This window comes from Oncorhynchus clarkii, chromosome 1, assembly GCF_045791955.1.
Source record: "Oncorhynchus clarkii lewisi isolate Uvic-CL-2024 chromosome 1, UVic_Ocla_1.0, whole genome shotgun sequence".
In the NCBI taxonomy this organism is placed as follows: Eukaryota; Metazoa; Chordata; class Actinopteri; order Salmoniformes; family Salmonidae; genus Oncorhynchus; species Oncorhynchus clarkii.
The window spans coordinates 16,908,287-16,930,444 of NC_092147.1; the positions used below are offsets into that span (position 1 = coordinate 16,908,287).

The 22,158-nt window shown below is 41.3% G+C and overlaps 2 protein-coding genes across 3 annotated transcripts; both read left to right on the plus strand.

The window, feature by feature from the left end:
- The first annotated feature begins 3,203 nt into the window (after positions 1 to 3,203).
- On the plus strand, positions 3,204 to 19,016 carry LOC139373017 (coiled-coil domain-containing protein 124-like). Of its 2 annotated transcripts, XR_011627532.1 has the most exons (6): positions 3,229 to 3,303; positions 13,969 to 14,152; positions 14,345 to 14,549; positions 14,654 to 14,759; positions 15,031 to 15,619; positions 15,876 to 19,016. XR_011627532.1 is itself a non-coding variant. In XM_071113032.1 (5 exons), exons 2-5 carry the CDS (start codon positions 13,994 to 13,996, stop codon positions 15,230 to 15,232), a joined length of 672 nt encoding a protein of 223 aa, XP_070969133.1. In that variant the 5' UTR covers positions 3,204 to 3,303; positions 13,969 to 13,993; the 3' UTR covers positions 15,233 to 19,016. The 2 variants fall into 2 exon arrangements, 1 of the variants encoding a protein (XP_070969133.1); XM_071113032.1 differs by having other exon boundaries at positions 3,204 to 3,303; positions 15,031 to 19,016.
- LOC139413012 (coiled-coil domain-containing protein 124-like) lies at positions 18,594 to 21,667 on the plus strand. The gene is made up of 4 exons (XM_071160387.1): positions 18,594 to 18,620; positions 19,285 to 19,489; positions 19,594 to 19,699; positions 19,971 to 21,667. Exons 1-4 carry the CDS (start codon positions 18,594 to 18,596, stop codon positions 20,170 to 20,172), a joined length of 540 nt encoding a protein of 179 aa, XP_071016488.1. The 3' UTR covers positions 20,173 to 21,667.
- The last annotated feature ends 491 nt before the right edge of the window (positions 21,668 to 22,158 follow it).

Genomic DNA, 22,158 nt, shown 5'->3' on the forward strand with positions numbered 1-22,158 from the left:
GCACGTCACGGATGATCTTTTACGATTATCACGTTACACTGTGTGATGTTACCAAATTAAAATCTTGATGTCAACCTGAACAAATTGTACGGTTTGCTTAAATTCTGTCGTCACATTCTGCGATTTGCTTGAGAGGCTATGTCAACTACAGAGGAAATTGTTCTTCTTGTACAGCATGTAAATGTTTAAATCAAACTAATTTGCCTATGTCCCTCTTTGTGGCACTTGACCACAAAGAGGTCAAGTGCCACAAGCTGGCCCTTAAATGTGCACATAGAGCTAACATCAATGACATGCATGTCAATCTCTCCTGGCTCAACATAGAGGAGAGATCGACTGCATCACTACTTGTCTGTGAGAGGTATTGCCATGTTGAAAGCACCTAGCTGTCTGTTCAAATGACTAGCATACAGCTCAGACACCCATGCATACTCCACAAGATATGCCACCAGGGGTTTCGTCACAGTCCCCAAGTACAAAACTGATTTGGAAAAGGCACAGTACTACACAGAGCCATGACTACATGGAACTCTATTCAACATCAAGTAACTCATACAAGCAGTAAAATCAGATTTAGAAAACAGAAGTACACCTTATGGAACAATGCAGACTGAGGAGACACACACATAGGCACACAAACGCTAGCACACACACTACACATGTATGTATTGTGGTATTATAAATGTTGTATTGTAGATATGTAATGGTGTAATATGTACTGTTATTTGATTTTTGGTTTAATTTGTTTGGATCCTAGGAAGAGTAGCTGCCGCCTTGGCATCAGCTAATGGGAATACTTAATAAATACAATACAAATGAAAGAGTAACTTATTTCACAAGATGTTCTTCTCAAGCGACAATTTCCACAACTTCAAATAGAATAAGCCACTGACAAAGAATGCTTTCAAAATAGTTTAGTTCATGGAATTGATGTAATGAATACTATGTGCAAGTATTTGTAATATATTGGACAGTGAAGTAAAAATTAGTTTTTTTTGCTCTATTCCAGCAATTTGGATATGAGATAATTTATCCTAATGGGCTAATTGAGGGAAACTTACAACACCTTGTGTTTTTTGCCTATGGTTACACAATTTTACTAATTGAAAAACCATAAGAGGTAGGACAGCTTTATATCCTGATAAATCCAACTGAACATGCTACCTATGCAATAGATAGATAGATGTATCAATATCAACCATTTGCATTAAAAGTAGGTCATTTTTATAGGATGAGTGGGCTACTGATGAAATGTTGCAACATCTATATCAAAATTATGTAATTTATTTACCAGGTTGTGTGTCTAATAGACAAACTTGTGCATGCATTAGCTGTGTAATGTTGCCATGGCCATAGGCTATATATTGATGGGGAAAAACACATGTATGCTTAAATTCTGGACAGAATGTGTAGTTTATTTCAATCACCGAGATCAAAACATTGCCTAGCAAATATAATTCTGACGAATGTTGTTGAGGATTCAACATAGGTTACACGTTTTTGTTTTCTTGCAGTCACCACCCTCTTTGGCCCGCTTTTAGCTAAATTGATGACAAATACATTTGGGACAAACCGAGACCAAGACGCTCAATCTTAAACGACACGAGGCTTGTATTATGAATTAAATAAACCCCATGAAATTAATGTTGCTGCCTGTCCACATTGATAGCATCAGCTACTGGAGGTCCGTGTTCCTTTCTCGTGCCAGATATCTCCCAACTCCATCACCATTCTTCCGCGGCCCGGTTAGAATCCTCGTCTGCGACAGCGCAGTCCAGGCGTTGAATACCGGGAAGAGCCAAGTCTCTTTGATTCAATTTATCAAGAAATGATGAGAGGAGACGTTTATTTAAGTGGTCTGTAAGGGTCCTTTCTTCTTCAACATTTGTATCTGATTCTTCTACTGCCTCAGGCCTTGGGGTTTGTGGTGGTAAGGCCCCCGACTCATTGGACAACAAGCCGTTCGAATATTCCTCCTCCCCGGACTCTTGGCCTCGCTTACTCCCGGTATCTGTGGCTGATTCCGACTCCATTCGTAGAGAATTCAAGCTCGTTTGCAACGCAGTATTTTCCAGCTCTTTTAATCTTTTGCTGTGTGTAGTGCCTGCGTTGGAGCATGCATGACTAGCTTCATTTCCAGACAACTCAACTTCGTTGTCGAGAGCTTCTTCAGCTGGCTCCATAATGCTTCATGTGACGTCATGAAAATAGATACGTCTGCTCCTCCAATTTGGACTGTTTAAATGTTCTATTTCTTTGTGTAGTGAGAAGGCTTGTTTGTTCGTGTTGAAAATAATTGGGTTTATTTTTTAGATTTATTCTAATAATATCAACAAGCTGGTAGGAAACTGGTGGAAAAAGCAAGTCCTTTTACTTTTTAAAATTCAAAACCTTTGCTTGGAAACCATAACAATACTAAATATATAACTAGAATGTATTAGACACAAAGTGTAAATCCCATAAACAAGTCAATCAAACAGATTGGGTTCGTTTGGGACGTCACTTAAACGAGCCATTTAAAAAAACGTTTTATTAACAAATATCAACAAACAAAACAGGATTAGTCACATACAAGCATAAATACAAAACTATTTACATTGTCAGGAATCCTAAACAAAGAAATCATATTCATGAATAATACAAGTTTTAATTGCCTTTTTGTTTTCCATTTTAGTTAAAGTAGTGCCATATTGTTTAAATTCATTTATAAAATGAAAAAAGTTAGGTTTTGAATTTTCATATTTTCATTTGTGAATATGAAATTTACATAGTATTATTAGCAATTCAATTAAATATACTACATATTTATGTCATCATTTCTGAAATAAATCATTATATCAAAACCATTAAATAGTACAACCGGTCCTATTTTTTTGTAACACAATTCTGTATGTCAATCCAAAAATGTCTACTATAAATACAGGCAAAAAACAAATGCAAAATTGTCTCCTTCTCCATTCCACAGAAATCACATTTATAGTCAATATTCAGCTTGAATCTTTCCAAAACACGTTTCAAAGGATACATTCGATGTAACATTTTAAATGAAACTTCCTTTACCTTGTTACTGATGCAATATTTGTTAGCATTGTATATCACCATAGATATTTGACCAAAATAATATTGCTGAGGGAATTGTAGTATCACAAACAATATTCCTCATTTGTTTATTACTACATTTATCTCTTTAATCAAGCCATTTCGTTCTGCACGTCATCACGGTGCGTCGTCACGAAAAGGTTATTTCATAGCTTAATGGTCTGACACTCAGATGCCTTTTTCGAAACAACATCTGTCGCTCAGGTACAGCCCTTCTCCTTTCACACTTTTATTTTTACATTGGTTAAGAGATTCAATTGTCACGGAGACACTGAAAATCTTGGTCTTTGCTAGATAACTTGCTCATAACAGGCTGTTTAACTAGCTAGCAGTAACTTGCTCATTTATACATTCATCGCTATGGAAGCTGGAAACTAGCTAGGTTGCAAAGACGTTTTATGAGTGGTTACTGGTAATATGTTGGGTAAATACATAACTCGTATGACTAAAGTATCTTGCTAGGTAGTTAACGTTTGTCGAATGTTTTGTAAGCTTGCTACTAACGTTACATTGCAGGATTGCTAGAGTTAGGCTACATGGTTGATATGTATAACTTCTAATGTAATGTTACTTATATCAGCTAGCCAGTGTGTAACATGCATTTGCCTGGATTCCCAAAAGCATCCGAAGGCAAAGTTCATCCTTCGAATGTGCATCATTAAATGTCCGAGCTGTTTCCCAAAACCATTGTTAACGTTGCCTGCCTTATAACACTAGACTGGACAGGTTAAAATTCACCCAAGAACGTTGGCTAAACTGGAACACTAGCGCGAGCCCATAGCAAATGAATGGAATCGAACGTTCGCAGTCTATTTTGACTGGGGTGATGTTTAGAATAAAATTTCGCCTAAATGGCACAAAATGTATTCATTTTTATTTTACCACTACAATCTGTTCGTCGGACGAAACTGAAAACCCCCAACTTGTGTAGAAAGTAAACATCCGCACCTCGATGGTGTCAACGGTGCTTATGTCAGCGTAATGAGATAGTAAGGAAAAAAATAAAAACGTATATTTCTGGTTTAACGATCGATGACAAACAACCTCGCTGCCCAATACTTAAATAATTACAAAGAGGAGATTCTCCCGATTTAAAATGGTGCCCGACTTGAAAAAATCTAAATATACACTGTGGAAAACAATGGGGGGAGCTCAGCTTTCCATGGCAAAAAGTATTTGGGGGGCTAGCGTTTGACAACCGAGCTAGCTGCCCAGGCTTACGTAATTAGAAAGAGGAGATTCACATGTTTAAAATGGCGTCCGACTTGAAGAAAAAAAAAATACACACATTGCGAGATATTTGGCGAAATGGTCAGACATGCCTATATTTCCCCCATAGGAAACGATGGGACGACCTCAGCGTTCCAATATAATTTTTGTTTACATTTTAACTATAAAACAACGTGAACAGGTATCATTGCCAACAATAGCGAAGCAGGCAGAACGTTCAGGAAGTTGGAGTTGGTGCCACAGTGCTCAATAGAACAAATAGGAGCTGGCAGGGTGAACAATTTTGGACCCACAGACTCCAAATAAGTGTCATGGTGTTGGAAAATTGCGCACAACATTGCACAGTTCTTATTTTCATGATTTGGACATTAATTCGCTTTCCAAAGCTAATACACGTGGAAATGTGAGCAGCATTTTGTATTCCGAGTAGAATTGGTTAGGGAGCATAAACAAAGTACAAACTTTTTACATTCGAACTTCAATAGCTCCTTGGTCATATGACCTACTTGACTCAAACAAGGTTCAGAATGTCCACTGACTACCCTTCTATATTGCACACCCGTTGGTTTGTCCATTGCCATCTCACACGTTTTTACATGAATTTTTCCAAATGTAAAATTTCAATAGATCATTGGTTATGTGACCTACTGACTTCAAACAAGGTGCAGAATGTACATTGACTACCCTTCTACACTGCTCAAAAAAATAAAGGGAACACTAAAATAACACATCCTAGATCTGAATGAATGAAATATTCTTCTTAAATACTTTTTTCTTTACATAGTTGAATGTGCTGACAACAAAATCACACAAAAATTATCAATGGAAATCAAATTTATCAATCCATGAAGGTCTGGATTTGGAGTCACACTCAACATTTAAAGTGGGAAAACCACACTACAGGCTGATCCAACTTTGATGAAATGTCCTTAAAACAAGTCAAAATGAGGCTCAGTAGTGTGTGTGGCCTCCACGTGCCTGTATGACCTCCCTACAACGCCTGGTCATGCTCCTGATGAGGTGGCGGATGGTCTCCTGAGGGATCTCCTCCCAGACCTGGACTAAATCACCCGCCAACTCCTGGACAGTCTGTGGTGCAACGTGGCGTTGGTGGATGGAGCGAGACATGATGTCCCAGATGTGCTCAATTGGATTCAGGTCTGGGGAACGGGCGGGCCAGTCCATAGCATCAATGCCTTCCTCTTGCAGGAACTGCTGACACACTCCAGCCACATGAGGTCTAGCATTGTCTTGCATTAGAAGGAACCCAGGGCCAACCGCACCAGCATATGGTCTCACAAGGGGTCTGAGGATCTCATCTCGGTACCTAATGGCAGTCAGGCTACCTCTGGCGAGCACATGGAGGGCTGTGCGGCCCCCCCAAAGAAATGCCACCCCACACCATGACTGACCCACCGCCAAACCGTTCATGCTGGAGGATGTTGCAGGCAGCAGAACGTTCTCCACGGCGTCTCCAGACTCTGTCACGTGCTCAGTGTGAACCTGCTTTCATCTGTGAAGAGCACAGGGCGCCAGTGGCGAATTTGCCAATCTTGGTGTTCTCTGGCAAATGCCAAACGTCCTGCACGGTGTTGGGCTGTAAGCACAACCCCCACCTGTGGACGTCGGGCCCTCGTGCCACCCTCATGGAGTCTGTTTCTGACCATTTGAGCAGACACATGCACATTTGTGGCCTGCTGGAGATCATTTTGCAGGGCTCTGGCAGTGCTCCTCCTGCTCCTCCTTGCACAAAGGCGGAGGTAGTGGTCCTGCTGCTGGGTTGTTGCCCTCCTACGGCCTCCTCCATGTCTCCTGATATACTGGCCTGTCTCCTGGCCAGCTCTGTACACTACGCTGACAGACACAGCAAACCTTCTTGCCACAGCTCGCATTGATGTGCCATCCTGGATGAGCTGCACTACCTGAGCCACTTGTGTGGGTTGTAGACTCCGTCTCATGCTACCACTAGACTGAAAGCACCGCCAGCATTCAAAAGAGACCAAAACATCAGCCAGGAAGCATAGGAACTGAGAAGTGGTCTGTGGTCACCACCTGCAGAACCACTCCTTTATTGGGGGTGTCTTGCTAATTGCCTATAATTTCCACCTGTTGTCTATTCCATTTGCACAACAGCATGTGAAATGTATTGTCAATCAGTGTTGCTTCCTAAGTGGACAGTTTGATTTCACAGAAGTGCGATTGACTTGGAGTTACATAGTGTTTAAGTGTTCCCTTTATTTTTTTTGAGCAGTGTATATTGCACACTCTTGTTTGTGCAGTGTAAAATCACGCGGTGTAACGTACATTTTTCTGAATTTTAAATTGCAATAGCTCCTTGGTCATGTCAATTACACACCTAAGAAGCGTGCAGTGGATATACACCAATATTGCATAACCTCTAGTCATGCATCTTCTATATTGTTGTACATTAATATTAGTTTGACAATTGGGGGTTCAGTCCAGTGTTTACCCTTTAATATTTATCTAATAATAATTGGTAGTTCTAAGTAGTTATTTTCCCTGTTAAAAAATAAATAAATCCACAGTATTTAACACACTAGGAGTGAGAGAGAATCTCTTTATATCGTTAATATCAACCATAAAGGAAAAGGGCAGAGTACGAGTGTCATGTTATTAATTGTCCAAAGCAGGGATGGAGAGTGAGCTAGTGATGTAGGCTGCAGTGGATTTGCTGGTCAATACATATACTGAACATGTAACCACAGTAATGGTGGCCAGTAAATCAATGAATAAAAATGTAATATTGACAAATTAAACAAAGTGTAGACCTTTAATATTGTATATATGTATATATGTCAACAGACATTTCGAATAAGTACAAAATGTTTGTTAACTTTCTCTTTAGCCCTGGTTGATGTACATTTCAGAGCCTCTTCAGTGTGGATGGGGCATAGCATACATTTTCAACAACAGACTGTACTTCCAGTTTGTGTTCTTTATTCTGTTGAACTCTTTTGTCTTCATTCCTAGGCACAGCACATGGAACCACCGTTGGCATGCAAAACATTCAATCTAAAACAAAGCGTAACACGTTATAAATAATATCAATGCAGTATGACAAATTAGCCATCCATTGGGTTATATCTTAAATTGTCTTACATGAAGCAGTTGTTGGCTTTGTTGAACTCTGAAATCATGAGCATGAACTGAACATATGGCTGTCCCACACAACTACATAAAAATATAGAATTTACATTTACTTTGAATTAAATGTCATTACAAACCAGACATTTTTAGTATATCCTCAGCCATTTCTTTTCGCAGTTGCTCCATGTGTTTTTGTGAAGGTTCTATATCAATTTGGGAAGGGATGTTGGGGAAGTTCTGTGCAACTTCCTTGGTCATCTACACCAAAAAATAAAATAGAGTTTTTGACCTAATTGTCACATAACAGCTAACCATTCATTATTGAAAATATAACTATCAAACCTGCATTACAAAGACCCTGCAGCTGAAGGTGTCCTGCTGCATGTTGTGAGTTATTTCCCCTCCTTTCCACTCTATGTCCACCCACTTGTCTTTTCCATGACAGAATCTTCTCATTTTGAAGTATTCTCTTTTTTTTTTATGTGAACATAATGGAATTCTGATTTAGTTATAGGCAAATGAATACACATGCCACAATTGTATGCTGTTTTCCTGATCACTATAATCTAGTAGAGGTAATTTCCATTATGCCCCATTCTCCACTCAGCCTAAATTATAGGCACTGAACCATTTACAGGACAATAATAAAAGTAGCATATAGGATCCAACCCTATCAGAGTGAATAAATGTAGAGCGTTTGTAGACTTTAAGAAAAAAATATTAAGTGACAGTTTCATCAGTACGTGCTTAAAGAAAGTCATATCACAAAGATCACAGATGACAGTGCCCACCAAATCTGACAAGATAATTAATTGTAAGCACAAAAGGGTGTTAAACTGTTTGTCAAAATAATATCTGAAAATGTCAGTTGTTGAACATAATACTTCTATTTGCAATAGCAATGTATGATATATGCAGTTGAGGAATATTCCATGTACCAACACTACATGTAGGATGGACATAAGACATTCCCACATACATAGAGCCATTTTTCAGCTGTGATTTTACCACTCAGAATCCAGAATGGATATGACAATGGGGCCAGCACAGGACGTAATACACCCTTACAACAATCTACTTTTTGATCTTGACTTGTTATCTGGTAAACTGCTACTATGTGTCAAGAAAAGAGACCCAGTTAGGGGTTAGTGTACTCATGTAAAAAAGGGCTGGTTTAGATTAAAAACTATTGCCCTGTGTCCCTGTTCATAGGGGCATGAGAGACTAGTCAGTGGTAGAATTGAGTTGGCACTTTATTGGCCCACAGACCCATAAGGTTGAGGTTACTCATTTTTTTGTTTGTTGTATTGATGTATTGTTCCGACCTAGAATATGTGGACATCTATAAGTACCTAGGTGTCTGGCTAGACTGTAAACTCTCCTTCCAGACTCATATCAAACATCTCCAATCCAAAATCAAATCTAGAATCGGCTTTCTATTTCGCAACAAAGCCTCCTTCACTCACGCCGCCAAACTTACCCTAGTAAAACTGACTATCCTACCGATCCTCGACTTCGGCGATGTCATCTACAAAATAGCTTCCAATACTCTACTCAGCAAACTGGATGCAGTTTATCACAGTGCCATCCGTTTTGTTACTAAAGCACCTTATACCACCCACCACTGCGACCTGTATGCTCTAGTCGGCTGGCCCTCGCTACATATTCGTCGCCAGACCCACTGGCTCCAGGTCATCTACAAGTCCATGCTAGGTAAAGCTCCGCCTTATCTCAGTTCACTGGTCACGATGGCAACACCCACCCGTAGCACGCGCTCCAGCAGGTGTATCTCACTGATAATCCCTAAAGCAACACCTCATTTGGCCACCTTTCCTTCCAGTTCTCTGCTGCCAGTGACTGGAACGAATTGCAAAAATCGTTGAAGTTGGAGACTTATCTCCCTCACCAACTTTAAACATCTGCTATCTGAGCAGCTAACCGATCGCTGCAGCTGTACATAGTCCATCGGTAAATAGCCCACCCAATTTACCTACCTCATCCCCATACTGTTTTTATTTATTTACTTTTCTGCTCTTTTGCACACCAGTATCTCTACCTGCACATGATCTGATCATTTATCACTCCAGTGTTAATCTGCTAAATTGTAATTATTCGCCTACCTCCTCATGCCCTTTGCACACAATGTATATAGACTCTTATTTTTTTTTTTCTACTGTGTTATTGACTTGTTTATTGTTTACTCCATGTGTAACTCTGTGTTGTCTGTTCACACTGCTATGCTTTATCTTGGCCAGGTCGAGGTTGTAAATGAGAACTTGTTCTCAACTAGCCTACCTGGTTAAATAAAGGTGTGAAAAAAAAAATATATATATATATATATATATACTTTTATTTTTTATATATATATAACTGTCAAAGAAATGGATCCAAAGTGTTAGGACATTTGTTCCTATAAATACAAAGGAGGATGTCTCTCCTCATACCTCTGGCACTTTGGCCAGACTGTGTAAAAACTTTATGATGGGGCCGGCAACGGAGTTCCCATTGACTAAGCACCACAGAGCCAATCAGGAGAGAATACACAGGTCAAGGGTGCCAATTGAAAGTCAAGGGGTGTGTCTGTGCCTTTTGGATTACTCTCGCTTTACATGGAACCTCTGTGGTTCAAGTCAAGAGCTACCCTTACCCTTTCAGTGTGCTCTGCGCATGTTTGAAAGTGACCGAGACAGCAGCCAAGATACTTTTTTATGACATACTGTGAAAAACTATTACACTTATGAATGTATGTAAAATGCTAATATATATTAGATCCAGTACAATGGAATAACGAAGACCTGAATTTGAATGCAGAGTCAACCAAAAATACTTGGCCTGATGGTTCATGCAGATACTGGGGGAGCAATGCGACCATGTTATTTCGGGGAAGCATATTTGATTCTGAGTTCAGACATATGAAGTTTGTATGTGAGAACTATTTCTAAGATGCATAATTCGTTTTTCCGAACTCACTTTTTAATTTTAATTGTCACACGCTTCATAAACAACAGGTGTAGACTAACAGTGAAAAGCTTACTTACAGGCCCTTCCCAACAATGCACTATACTCCCTCCAAAAAAATTGTAACACAAGGAATAAATACTCAATGATAGCTTGGCTATATACATAGGGTACCAGTGCTGAGTCGACTTGCAGGGGGAAAAGGAAATTGAGGCAGATATGTACATATAGGTGGGGATAAAGTGACTAGGCAACAGGATAGATAAGACAGTAGCAGCAGTGTGTGGCGATTGTGTGTATGTGTTTGGGTAGCGTCCAGTCTGTGTGCATAGTTAAAAAGAATTGGTGCAAAAAGGGCCCATGCAGATAACCCAATAGCTACTCGGACTAACTATTTAGCAGTCTTATAGCTTGGGTGTAGAACCTGTTCAGGAGCCTTTTGGTCCCAGACTTAGCGCTCCGGTACGGTTTGCCGTGCGGTAGCAGAGAGAAGTCTATGACTTTGGTGGCTGGAGTCTTTCACAATTTTTAGGGCCTTCCTCTGACACCGCCTGGTATAAAGGTCCTGGGTGGCAGGGAGTTCGACCCCAGTGATGTATTGGGCTGTATGCACTACCCTCTAGCGCCTTCCAGTCGGATGCCGAGCAGTTGCCATACCAAGCGGTGACTCAGCCAGTCAAGATGCTCTCAATGGTGCAGCTGTATAACTGTTTGAGGATATAAGGGACCATGCCAAATCTTATCAGCCTCCTGAGGGGGAAGAGGCATTGCCATGACCTCTTCATGACTTTTTTGGTGTGTTTGGACCATGGTAAGTCCTTAGTGATGTGGACACTGAGGAACTTGAAGCTCTTGATCCTCTCCATTACAGCCCCGTCGATGTGAATGAGGGCATATTCGTCTCTCCATTTCTTGTAGTCCACGATAAACGCCAACCCTCACTACCTGGCCCATCAGGAAGTCCAGGAATCAGTTGAGGGAGATGTTCATTCATTCCCAGGGAGCTTAGATTGGAGGGCATTATGGTGTTTAACGTTGAGATGTAGTCTATGAACAGCATTCTCACCTAGGTGTTCCTTTTGTCCAGATGGGAAAGGGCAGTGTGGAGTGCAATAGAGATTGTCATCTGTTTGGGTGGTATGGAATTGGAGTGAGTCCAGGGTGTCTGGGATGATGGTGTTGATGTGAGCCATAACCAGTCTTTAAAGCATTTCATGGCTACAGATGGGAGTGTTACGGTGTGGTAGTTGTTTAGAAAAGTTACTTTGTTGTTCTTGGGCACAGGGAATATGGTGGTCTGCTTGAAACATGTAGGTATTACAGACTGTGTCAGGGAGAGGCTGAAAATGTCAGTGAAGACACTGAGTACTCGTCCTGGTAATCTGTCTGGTCCTTGTGAATGGGAACCTGTTTAAAGGTGCTCTCCGTAGCCGATGTGAGTAACGTGATCACAGTCGTCGAACGGCTGGTGCTCTCACGAATGGTTCAGTGTTGCTTGCCTCAACGCGAGCATAGAAGGCATTTTGCTTGTGTCCACTGGGAAGCTCTCGGTTGGGTTTCCCTTTGTAATCTGTGATAGTTTACAAGCCCTGCCACATCTGACGAGCATCCTGTATTGTCGCTTTGCCTGTCTAATGGTTTGCCTGAGGGCGTAGCAGGATTTCTTTATAAGCGTCTGGATTAGTGTCCCGCTCCATGAAAGTGGTAGCTCTAGACTTTTAGCTCAGTGCGGATGTTGCCTGTAATCCATGGCTTCTGGTTGGGATATGTACCTACTGTCACTGTGGAGATGACTTTGTTAATGCTCGTATTAATGAAGCCGTTGACTGATGTGCTAAACTCCTCAATGCCATCTGATGAATCCCGGAACATATTCCAGTCTGTGCTTGCAAAACAGTCCTGTAGTTTAGCATCCGCTTCATCGGACCACTTCCGTATTGAGTCCGTCACTGATACTTCCTGTTTTGAGTTTTTGCTTGTTAGAAAGAATCCAATGACTTGCCAAATGGAGGGCGAGAGGTAGCTTTCTATGCGTCTCTGTGGAGTAAAGGTGATGTAGAGTTTATTTTACTCTAGTTGCACAGGTGATATGCTGGTAGAAATTAGCCCCCCCCCCTGCATTAAAATCACCACCTCCGGGTGAGCATTTTCTTGTTGGCTAATGGCCCTAAACAGCTTGTTGAGTGCGTACTTAGTGCCAACATCAGTTTGAGGTGGTAAATAGACAGCTACGGAAATATAGATAAACTCTTGGTAAATATTAGGGTCTACAGTTTATCATGAGGTATTCTAACTCAGGCAAGCAGAACCTTGAGACTTAATATTTGGGATCGCATACCAGTCTTTGTTGACAAAGAGAGACACCCCATGAGCAGAGTGAGGCTTGCGCTGCTGTCACATGCGCAGATCAAATACACCGCTGCAGTTGACGTAGCCTACGTCGACTTACGTAGCATCGCAAGTAGTACTGACTCAGATCTTTTAAACTTGTTCAGTCAAAATAACTGATCTTTCTACTAATTTTGTTCATTTAAGTACTGCCCAGAACATGCAGGACCCCCTACCGGTGAACGATGAACTGGAAATTCGAGTCATGATTCTACAAGCCTCTCTTTCACCATAAGGGTCATATTGGAGCTGTCATTTGTGAATGAGACTTGCAAACGTGTGCTTTAAAACGATGTGCATTTGTTGATTGCTAGCCATACAAATAAGATTATTTCTTGATACATTTGAAACTGTCTATAGTTGTGGCCGAAACCGGACTAGATTGTGATTGACTCTCTGCGACGAAATGCATTGCTCGACTGCCGTGAGGGTGATGAGCACAATGTCGTTTGCGAACTGCACCCCCCCCCCCCCCCCAAAAAAGATTTGTTCTCAAGTTCGAGTTTGTTGAGCAGAGGCTGTGTACGTTTTGGTTCTACAGAGCTGTGTCCATAACATTCAGTAATCCATTAATTGCGTTAATTCTTGCACCATGCGATCAATTATGAGTTCTAAACATGTATTATTCTTTATACTCATGATCTATTTCCCTGCACTCATATGACAGAGAGTTGATAGTTTGAGCACATCTCTGGAGATGCTGAGCTGGAGGAGCGTGTATTAGCCCTGCTGTAGGACTCATTGCAGCTAGCACTAGCAGGTCAAACGAAAGATTAAAATGAACAAGTCTTTAGAAAAGCTAATGATCCTAGTCAGTATAAAGAGTAGTTAAAAACTTCTAACTGATCATCACTACTCGCAAGCCAATCGCAGAATGTGATGACAGAACTGAAGCAAATTGTACAATCTGGCCAGGTTGATATCAAGATTTTGATTAGGTAACATTACATGTGACCTGATAATTGTAAAATACTGACATGGCCTTTAAGGCCTTTGCAGACTAAGTTCATCGTTAGAATTGTACGGTTATATGGTTCTAATGATTAACTTAGCCTTAAGATGCTTTTGGTTGGTTTACTCTGTTATCTTTGGCCCATGGCTCAATTAGATGGTGACTCAGTAAGTAAGCTTGCCATCTGGTTTGGTTTATGATAGAATGTCTAAATCATACTTTGTTTGTGTCAGCTGAAGAGTAGGCCTAGTGTTAGGAATGCCGAAGAAGTTCCAGGGCGAGAACTCCAAGGCGATGACTGCCAAGGCCCGCAAGGCAGAGGCCAAAGCTGTGGAAGACTCCCGCAAGAAGAAGGAGCTGGATGATGCTTTATGGCAGGAGAACGATAAACATGTCCTGAAGAAAGAACAGAGGAAGGTGATTATTCATGCTCCGTTTCTTATTCCCACATTGGGTCAAATAGTCGGCAGCACTATTCAATTGGGCTATATCACAATCCAATATCTGCCGATGTATGTACAGACCAGACGAATATGCTAAGTAATTCCCTGATATGTTGACGTGGGTCTGATCATTTCGGCTTTAAATGTCTCCTCTTTGAACCTGCAGGACGACAAGGAGAAGAAGCGCCTTGAGGCCCTGGAGAGAAAGAAAGAGAACCAGCGGCTCTTGGATGAGGAGGCTGCAAAGATTAAGGGCAAGGCCAAGGAGGCGGCTGCTGCTGTGGCGGCGTGCAAAGTGACCCGGGCCCAGATTGAGGAGACTCTGCGTATTGAGCAGGCGTTACAACCGCAGGAGCAACCCAAAGAGAAAGGCAACGACCTCACCATTATTCCTTTAAGCATTAACCAGGCTCCCTTTCATCTCAGGGTTCTGTTGTATTTTTATGTTCCTCCTCTCCTATGTTCGTATCCACAGAGAAGAGTCAACTGGAGTCACCCCTGGAGGAGAATGTGAATCGCCTCATCCCTGAGGAAGGTGCAGTGGACGCTAGATCCATAGAGGATGCCATTGCTGTGCTCAGGTACAGAATACTGAAGAGGCATAACCTCTCAATGTTACCCCTTACAAAAGCAATATTGAAATGACTGTATAGAACTAGGGGAGCCTTTCCATCAGTTTACCATACGTTATCAACATAAAGTGGGTTTGGTGTGACCTACAACGTAGACATATAACAAGTTACTTTTCATACTCCAGGCTATATAACGCAGACATGACAGGTATCATAACAAGTATGGGGTTCCATAGAGAACCAAGTTTCAGCCCTCTCCTCATCTTTGTTTCTTTCCCAGCACGGCTGAAGAGCTCGACCGCCACCCCGAGCGCAGGGTGAAGGCAGCGTTCGCCGCGTACGAGGAACTGAACATGCCCCTCCTTAAAAAAGAGAACCCCAACATGCGGCTGTCGCAGCTCAAGCAGCAACTGAAAAAGGAGTGGATGAAGTCGCCAGAGAACCCCCTGAACCAGCGCTTTGCCAACTACAATGCCAAGTGAACCAACTCCAGCAGCAGCTAACACAAAACTGTTACCTATACATATTGGACCTTACAATGGAAGATGCCTCCAACCTAGAATTATTCCCCCATTATGAATACGTTGCTGGAAAAGCTGCACTCATTCCCTAGGAAGGACCTCTGATGCAAGGAATCACCTTGGGACTTCAGCTTGTTTCATTTAGAGGAGAAGCAAATTCCCCCCGTTTTCCTGATGATTTTTCTGTTACTGTGAATTCCCACTTGTGAAGCATCTCAGTGGTTTATGGATTTTATTCCCATTATCAGTTTTTGGCACTTAAATTGAAAACGGGGGGGGGGGGGGGTGTGTGACAGAAGTTTGAGATTAAAAGTAATTTATTACAGTTCACAATACTAGCATCTAATTGTTTCTGAGAGTGAGACTACAGGTATGTCGCTCTGTATAAGAGCGTCTGCTAAATGACTAAAATGTGGTCTGCACTCTTGCTATAGTAACCACCTCCTTTTAAAGGCCCAATGGAGTTGTTTTATAGAAATATGACAATTCTGGGTTACAATTAAGTACCTTACTGTACTAGTTTTCCATTAAAATTGTAAATTATGTTTAGCAACATTTTCTCAGACTTTTCCTAGGACTGTCTGGGAGTGGTCTGAGTGGGGAGGGGAAAACTGAAAACTAGCTGTCTGGAACTCTTTGTTATTGGTCTAATTTACGGCCTGGTGATGACCCAGGCAAGCTGAAAATCCCTCCCATGCAAACCTGCTGCTTTTAGATGGTCTTGTGTATATTGTATTTTCAACCAGCAATTTTCAGGAAATTACTTATGAAATGTTTTATACTTTTACGGTGTTAGTTTCATCAGCTGTTGTACAATTATGATATGAAACATACAAAATGAGTTGTCTGCACTGGGCCTTTAACCCTTAATGATGATAATGACCCACAAAAGAAAATATCATGACCAGAGCCAGCTGCCTTGTCATAAACTGATATTTTCAGCACCATTGGAAATGACTACCCCTTTACTTATGATAAAGTGTCTTGTTGCACTTGTTCCCCATCCTAACAGGGCCTTATTAGGTGTACCTAGGGTTGCAAAGAGTCGGAAACTTTCTGGTAAATTTCCATGGGAAGTTACAGTAAGCCTGGGAATTTAGGGAATTTAGCTTAAATTCATCAAAAAAGTTAGCTTATTACAGTGAACCTTTTTTTTGTGGGATACACAAGGCAATTCTAGGTCTTTTGGCATATTTTGGTTGAACTATCCCCAAATCAATGGAATTGCAACCCTCTGCATGCACAGTGAATTCTTCCATCAAATGTGCAGTGCACTCTTCCATCACATGTACAGCTGATTCTCTAGCTCTTGCACACTGAGATGCTATTAAGCCCAAATTACTATACTGTCTGAGCCAAGGACTACATGCTTTCTGTTAAGTTTTGATTATGATACTGGGTGGGGTGAATATATTTTGACAATTTTTTGTTAGCTAGTAAATAGTAGCCCACAGCGACGTGTGTTTAAATCATTTCTAACTTAACAATTTCTGATAGTTTTTGCTACCATGTGGGTTTAAGCTTGCTTGTGCGTGTTAACTGAGTGTTAATTCACCTGTTTCCGTACATTTCATTTTAAAGGAGTTTAATCTAACTGCTTAACTATTTATCTGTACATGGATTTGTATTAGGGTTTTCAATTTTTTTTCTAATCTTTACAGGAAAATGCCACGGGCACTATCTGATGTGTGAAGACATTTCACTGCAGCTAATGTAAAAGGAAAAGCTGTGTACATTTTGCAAATACTGTGCCAAATCATATGTGAAGAATGCAACAAAGATGCAGAATCTGGTCAAGTGCATAAAGTTCCCTCAGCGCTCACAACAAGCAACCTCTGACAAAAGTCCCTCAACTTCTATTCGAGGTGAAAATTATTAATTGGACACCTTATCGATAGCAACAGCTCATGGTCCTCCTGGAATCAGAAGTGTTTTTGACTCAATAGAGGAATGTAGTCAGATATGCTGATTGTCTTGCTCGAGCTGTGTATTGCAACTGGTTCACTGATGCTCACAGGCAATGTGTATTTGAAGAGATTTCTGAATGTTCTTCACCCAGCATACACCCCTCCAACCAGACATGCTTTATCTCCTCATTTGATGGATACAGATTTCAAGTGAAGGTCAAGCAAATCAGAGATAGCAGACTATTGCAATCATCTGATGGGTGGTCGAATGTTCGTGGGCAAGGGATAATTAACTACATCTCTACCCTTCAACCAGTATTCCACAAGAGCACAGACACAAGGGACAACAGACGCACCTGTCTCTACATTGCAGATGAGCTGAAGGCAGTCATCAATGACCTTGAACCACAGAAGGTATTTGCACAGGTGACAGACAATGCTGTGAACATGAAGGCTGCTTGGTCTAAAGTGGAGGTGTCCTACCCTCACATCACACCCATTGGCTGTGCTGCTGATAGGTGTGGCATATCAAGAAGATGATTAAGCAGCATGATCATTAACAGTGCAGGTATGGCACAACACAATTCCACAGATGTATCAAGTTTTGAGGGAGTGTGCAATTGGCATGCTAACTGCAGGAATGTCCACCAGAGCTGTTGCAACAGAGTTGAATATTAATTTCTTTACCCTAAGCCGCCTCCAATGTAATTTTAGATAATTTGGCAGTACAACCACAGACTGTAACCACACCAGCCCAGGACCTCCACATCTGGCCTCTTCACCTGCAGGATCTTCTTAGACAAGACACCCGGACAGCCAATGAAACTGAGGATTAGTTCTGTCTGTAATATAGCCATTTAGTCAGAAAAAAATTATTCTGATTGGCTGGGTCTGGCTCCCCAGTGGGTGGGCCTATGCCCTCCCAGGCCCACCCATGGCTGCGCCCCTTCCCAGTCATGTGAAATCCATAGATTAGAGCCTAATTAATTTATTTCAATTGACTGATTTCCTTATATGAACTGTAACTCAGTGAAATTGTTGTATGTTGTTTTTATATTTTTATTCAGCATAGTTAATGAATTGCTATCTAGAAGACATCAATGTTATAAATCTAATGTTGTATCGGCTGTTCGCGCTGTGGCGGATGAATCAGAATTAGTTGGGTAACATAGATAATTAAGATGTTTTAGTTGCATAATATGCTTATGTGAGAAACTTGTCATTAGAATGCATCCCTTTGGACTCTAGTGTTGGCAGTTGCACTTTTCCCTCAGCTAGGGCTCAGTCACTTGGGGCCCAGAGAGGGGAGAGGTCAGAATGGAACATTGTCTTCATATGTGAATGTGTCTTTACCTATTCTTAAACCATGTGAAGGAATGGCGTGATTAATGGGAAACCAATTACTTGTCTCCACAATGTCTGTGCGCAAGTCACTCCCCTCAGTGAGCTTGTCCAGGAGTGGGGTCAAGAGGGGGTTTACTTGAGATGGGAGTATCTAGAGTTGACAATTGATATATGCCATTGGATGAGTTGCTGTTTTTGTACTATGAAGTACCAGGAACGAGATTAGAACCTCCTCTTAGGGACCAAACTGAACGATAATTTATAGCGAATGCTATCTGGCTATGGGATACTCCTCTCTCAAGTAAAAGGCCTTCTTTGTGAACAGTTCCTAAATATCTGTGGTTTGTCATGTCAAAGGGGGGTGGATCTTTGCTAAAAAAAAAGATCTCAGTAGCCATTGTGTTGACACTCAACGATTCATTAGAAATGGCGAATCGCTGAAAGTCAAGTGCTAATGCAAAGCTCTTATTATTAAAGATGTAGTTTAAGTATAACTCTGACTGGTGTGTGTGAAGTTTGTCTCTCTCCTCATTTGGTAATACAGAAAATTAGCCACCACAGCGTTTACAGATCATTACAGTATTGTTGTAGCCATGCCTTTTACTCTGCTACAATACTGTTATACATGCCAATACCATACAGGTGTCAGAAAATACTGTTACTGTAGAATATAATAGTCATAACCCTCTGATCCAAATAATTATGCATAGGTAGTGTTCCTTCTTAGTTTCGGCTTTAAATGTCTCCTCTTTGAACCTGCAGGACGACAAGGAGAAGAAGCGCCTTGAGGCCCTGGAGAGAAAGAAAGAGAACCAGCGGCTCTTGGATGAGGAGGCTGCAAAGATTAAGGGCAAGGCCAAGGAGGCGGCTGCTGCTGTGGCGGCGTGCAAAGTGACCCGGGCCCAGATTGAGGAGACTCTGCGTATTGAGCAGGCGTTACAACCGCAGGAGCAACCCAAAGAGAAAGGCAACGACCTCACCATTATTCCTTTAAGCATTAACCAGGCTCCCTTTCATCTCAGGGTTCTGTTGTATTTTTATGTTCCTCCTCTCCTATGTTCGTATCCACAGAGAAGAGTCAACTGGAGTCACCCCTGGAGGAGAATGTGAATCGCCTCATCCCTGAGGAAGGTGCAGTGGACGCTAGATCCATAGAGGATGCCATTGCTGTGCTCAGGTACAGAATACTGAAGAGGCATAACCTCTCAATGTTACCCCTTACAAAAGCAATATTGAAATGACTGTATAGAACTAGGGGAGCCTTTCCATCAGTTTACCATACGTTATCAACATAAAGTGGGTTTGGTGTGACCTACAACGTAGACATATAACAAGTTACTTTTCATACTCCAGGCTATATAACGCAGACATGACAGGTATCATAACAAGTATGGGGTTCCATAGAGAACCAAGTTTCAGCCCTCTCCTCATCTTTGTTTCTTTCCCAGCACGGCTGAAGAGCTCGACCGCCACCCCGAGCGCAGGGTGAAGGCAGCGTTCGCCGCGTACGAGGAACTGAACATGCCCCTCCTTAAAAAAGAGAACCCCAACATGCGGCTGTCGCAGCTCAAGCAGCAACTGAAAAAGGAGTGGATGAAGTCGCCAGAGAACCCCCTGAACCAGCGCTTTGCCAACTACAATGCCAAGTGAACCAACTCCAGCAGCAGCTAACACAAAACTGTTACCTATACATATTGGACCTTACAATGGAAGATGCCTCCAACCTAGAATTATTCCCCCATTATGAATACGTTGCTGGAAAAGCTGCACTCATTCCCTAGGAAGGACCTCTGATGCAAGGAATCACCTTGGGACTTCAGCTTGTTTCATTTAGAGGAGAAGCAAATTCCCCCCGTTTTCCTGATGATTTTTCTGTTACTGTGAATTCCCACTTGTGAAGCATCTCAGTGGTTTATGGATTTTATTCCCATTATCAGTTTTTGGCACTTAAATTGAAAACGGGGGGGGGGGGGGGGGGGGTGTGACAGAAGTTTGAGATTAAAAGTAATTTATTACAGTTCACAATACTAGCATCTAATTGTTTCTGAGAGTGAGACTACAGGTATGTCGCTCTGTATAAGAGCGTCTGCTAAATGACTAAAATGTGGTCTGCACTCTTGCTATAGTAACCACCTCCTTTTAAAGGCCCAATGGAGTTGTTTTATAGAAATATGACAATTCTGGGTTACAATTAAGTACCTTACTGTACTAGTTTTCCATTAAAATTGTAAATTATGTTTAGCAACATTTTCTCAGACTTTTCCTAGGACTGTCTGGGAGTGGTCTGAGTGGGGAGGGGAAAACTGAAAACTAGCTGTCTGGAACTCTTTGTTATTGGTCTAATTTACGGCCTGGTGATGACCCAGGCAAGCTGAAAATCCCTCCCATGCAAACCTGCTGCTTTTAGATGGTCTTGTGTATATTGTATTTTCAACCAGCAATTATCAGGAAATTACTTATGAAATGTTTTATACTTTTACTGTGTTAGTTTCATCAGCTGTTGTACAATTATGATATGAAACATACAAAATGAGTTGTCTGCACTGGGCCTTTAACCCTTAATGATGATAATGACCCACAAAAGAAAATATCATGACCAGAGCCAGCTGCCTTGTCATAAACTGATATTTTCAGCACCATTGGAAATGACTACCCCTTTACTTATGATAAAGTGTCTTGTTGCACTTGTTCCCCATCCTAACAGGGCCTTATTAGGTGTACCTAGGGTTGCAAAGAGTCGGAAACTTTCTGGTAAATTTCCATGGGAAGTTACAGTAAGCCTGGGAATTTAGGGAATTTAGCTTAAATTCATCAAAAAAGTTAGCTTATTACAGTGAACCTTTTTTTTGTGGGATACACAAGGCAATTCTAGGTCTTTTGGCATATTTTGGTTGAACTATCCCCAAATCAATGGAATTGCAACCCTCTGCATGCACAGTGAATTCTTCCATCAAATGTGCAGTGCACTCTTCCATCACATGTACAGCTGATTCTCTAGCTCTTGCACACTGAGATGCTATTAAGCCCAAATTACTATACTGTCTGAGCCAAGGACTACATGCTTTCTGTTAAGTTTTGATTATGATACTGGGTGGGGTGAATATATTTTGACAATTTTTTGTTAGCTAGTAAATAGTAGCCCACAGCGACGTGTGTTTAAATCATTTCTAACTTAACAATTTCTGATAGTTTTTGCTACCATGTGGGTTTAAGCTTGCTTGTGCGTGTTAACTGAGTGTTAATTCACCTGTTTCCGTACATTTCATTTTAAAGGAGTTTAATCTAACTGCTTAACTATTTATCTGTACATGGATTTGTATTAGGGTTTTCAATTTTTTTTCTAATCTTTACAGGAAAATGCCACGGGCACTATCTGATGTGTGAAGACATTTCACTGCAGCTAATGTAAAAGGAAAAGCTGTGTACATTTTGCAAATACTGTGCCAAATCATATGTGAAGAATGCAACAAAGATGCAGAATCTGGTCAAGTGCATAAAGTTCCCTCAGCGCTCACAACAAGCAACCTCTGACAAAAGTCCCTCAACTTCTATTCGAGGTGAAAATTATTAATTGGACACCTTATCGATAGCAACAGCTCATGGTCCTCCTGGAATCAGAAGTGTTTTTGACTCAAT

Coding starts and splice junctions, on each gene's coding strand:
- LOC139373017 (XM_071113032.1), top strand. CDS start 13,994: ATGCCGAAGAAGTTCCAGGGCGAGAACTCCAAGGCGATGACTGCCAAG. Junction 14,153..14,344: donor TGAAGAAAGAACAGAGGAAG/GTGATTATTCAT, acceptor TTGAACCTGCAG/GACGACAAGGAGAAGAAGCG. Junction 14,550..14,653: donor GGAGCAACCCAAAGAGAAAG/GCAACGACCTCA, acceptor TCGTATCCACAG/AGAAGAGTCAACTGGAGTCA.
- LOC139413012 (XM_071160387.1), top strand. CDS start 18,594: ATGTCTGTGCGCAAGTCACTCCCCTCA. Junction 18,621..19,284: donor TGCGCAAGTCACTCCCCTCA/GTGAGCTTGTCC, acceptor TTGAACCTGCAG/GACGACAAGGAGAAGAAGCG. Junction 19,490..19,593: donor GGAGCAACCCAAAGAGAAAG/GCAACGACCTCA, acceptor TCGTATCCACAG/AGAAGAGTCAACTGGAGTCA.